General features: G+C 38.8%; 2 protein-coding genes across 7 annotated transcripts in view; one reads left to right on the forward strand and one right to left on the reverse strand.

The window, feature by feature from the left end:
- The window catches only part of CBR4 (carbonyl reductase 4), a 111,490-nt gene that overhangs the window by 100,573 nt on the left and 8,025 nt on the right, over positions 1-2,892 (forward strand). The gene's annotated exons all lie outside the window — the stretch shown is intronic.
- The window catches only part of PALLD (palladin, cytoskeletal associated protein), a 457,931-nt gene that overhangs the window by 21,480 nt on the left and 433,559 nt on the right, over positions 1-2,892 (reverse strand). For all 6 annotated transcript variants that reach the window (XM_017507554.2, XM_037731053.1, XM_017507552.2 and 3 more), the window contains one exon: positions 1,757-1,906. In XM_017507554.2, coding sequence (XP_017363043.1) covers positions 1,757-1,906 — 150 coding nt within the window. The remainder of the gene's footprint in view (positions 1-1,756; positions 1,907-2,892) is intronic.

The raw sequence follows: 2,892 nt of genomic DNA on the forward strand, positions 1-2,892 counted from the left end.
CAGATCAGCCTGGCCAACATGGCAAAACCCCATCTCTACTGAAAATACAAAAAATCAGTTAGGCATGCTGGTGCACAACTGTAGTTCCAGCTACTTGAGAGGCTAAGGCAGAAGAACTGCTGGAATCCAGGAGGTGGAGGTTGCAGTGAGCCGAGATCATGCCACTGGACTCAGTCTCAAAAAAAGAAAAAAGCAAGTTCCACTTCTGTTTCTTCATGTATATCAAATATGAACACAAATGTTAAAACGCAACTTCTTAATTGTGATTTAGACTACTTTTCAGGGTGATGGTCATGTATGCATTAAAAAATTTAGAACTTCAAGAATGTGCATTAAATAGAAGCTTTTCATTAACAGTGAAGAGTTTGCTGTCCTCTATCACAACCTGATTAGCTGGATAATTTGTTTTCATTCTTAATATTATTGTAGAAAAGTATATTTATTATGACCATGGAATATTAGAAAACAATAAACCTTGAACAAACTTTACTTATTTATTTAGAAACAGGGTCTCACTCTGTCACCCAGGCTGGAGTGCAGTGGCACAGTCTTGGCTCACTGAAACCTCCGCATCCCAGGTTCAAGTGATTTTCATGCCTCAACCTCCAGAGTAGCTGGGATTACAGGCGCATCCACCACACCTGGCTAATTTTCGTATTTTTAGTAGAGACAAGTTTCGCCATGTTGGCCAGGCTGGTCTCAAACTCCTAGGCTCAAGCGATCCACCTGCCTAGGCCTCCCAAAGTGCTGGGATTACAGGCATGAGCCACCGCACCCTCAACACAAAATTTAAGTAAAAGTTTGTAGTGTTATTAAAATTATTTATATACTTTCTAATGGTAAATACTTTCTTCACAAGCAATAATATGAAATGATATAAATAGCTCAGAGATTCCAAAAAGATGACTTCTAGAGAAAACTGTTCATTTTACCATGCCTTTTTTTCTTTTTAAAAGTGTATTATTTACATGACTTTTGCAGACTTAGTAAAACTACCCTGTCATACATTGAGCTCTTAAGGTACAAAATAACTTTTTACTCATTTTTGTACCCCCTATATCCAGCATAGTGACTAAAATTTATAACATAATGAAAAAGAATTTGCAGGCTTGAATTGGCAACATGATACCCAGCAGCCTCCTACTAAGTTCTAGGAAGGCAACTGATTTTTTTTAAACCTAAGTCCAAAGGCAAATACAAGAGAAAACATTTTGATGCAAACAGATAAACCTGAATGCTATCAAAATTATCATTGTCTACACTTGCACATTAAATTCCACTGATGGGTTTCTTTTAAAGTATTTTACTTTGTTGAGTTTTTCTTACACAGCCTATGCATACCACTCACTCTCTGTCCTCTTCTCCTTTAGGTTCTTCATACAGTCCTACCTGGTTAGATTATTTGTGTATTTGTTAATAGCTTATTTTTTACCATAGGACTTTGTCCAGTCTACCACTGTGCCCCCATCAACCACATGGGAAGTTTGTACATATTAGGACCTTATTAGTATTTGTGGAAGGAATGAAATCTGCACCAGAAGCATTCCTGTAGAAGAACACCTGATGGAATCAATATTCATGAAACAAAGAATTTTTCTATCCTCTGAAACCAGGAGGGACGTAGAATTTGGAAAAATAGCTTCATACATCAAAGAAACTTCTTAACTTCACCTTTTACTTAAATATTTCCTCTGTCCAGTCAAATGCCTGTAAGCACCAGACACAGAACTGAGCCCAGACCTATACCCTTCTTTACCTGAGGGTTTGCAGCCATAACTGTGTAATTCCCATCATCATCTAAAGTGGAGGCTGTGGTATGGAGGGAGCAGGTCCCATCGAGATCTCTTTGAATGGTGTAGTGATCACTCTTTGGAGAAATCTGCTTCCCATCTTTAAACCAGTAGATCTGTGAAAGGAAACAAAGATGAAAGATTAAGAGTTTGTGACTCCTACTCTATCTGGAGGACTGCTAATAGTAACAGCGTGGTTTGTAGAGCGGATCTGAGTTTTCATGTTTTTAAACAAAATACCTGAATCAGAAATTGATTTTGCAATGGAAAAAAACAATTTAAATTCTAGTTGAGTTTTGAAATTATATACCCTCCTTTTGTTTTTTAAAAAATGGCACTTACATTCATATATTATTTATATGCATGGATATATATTGAATTTTGCCAATGATTATTTCCATAAAGTGGCATTATAGGCATTTTTCTTTTTGCTTCTTTTTTCAAAGGTACCAGGAATTAAAATGTACTGTGTATAAAATAAAGGTAAAAAGGTTGTTTTGGAGAACAAAAGCAGACCTCAAACTCTGATCACTTCACAGAATTGTGTTTGACAAATAGAAGAGGTTGGTAGGGAGAGAGGTAATGACTAAAGACTGGTGGTGGGTGGAACACTACTGCCTCATTTCTAGGCCAGGAAGCATATGATCAAAGGTTAAATGTTTGTCCCCTCTCCCCATTATGTTAAAGAAAACACAGTAGTATTGAAAAGTATAATAATTTTAAGACATATAACTGAGTTGATAAAAAATTAAATGTAGGCCAGGTACAGTGGCTCTTGCCTGTAATCCCAGCACTTTGGGAGGCTGAGGCAGGAGGACTGCTCAGGCCCAGGAATTCAAGACCAGCCTGGGCAACACAGTAAGACCCTTTCTCGACAAAAAATAAACTATCTCGGTGTGGTGGTGCATGCCCACATTCCTAGCTATTTGGGAGTCAGAGTCAGGAGGATTGCTTGAGCCCAGGAGGCTGAGGCCTAGGCTGGAGTGCAATGGCGTGATCTCGGCTCACCGCAACCTCCGCCTCCTGGGTTCAGGCAATTCTCCTGCCTCAGCCTCCTGAGTAGCTGGGATTACAGGCACGCACAACCATGCCCAGCTAATTT

This window comes from Cebus imitator, unplaced genomic scaffold, assembly GCF_001604975.1.
Source record: "Cebus imitator isolate Cc_AM_T3 unplaced genomic scaffold, Cebus_imitator-1.0 Scaffold378, whole genome shotgun sequence".
NCBI lineage: Eukaryota > Metazoa > Chordata > Mammalia > Primates > Cebidae > Cebus > Cebus imitator.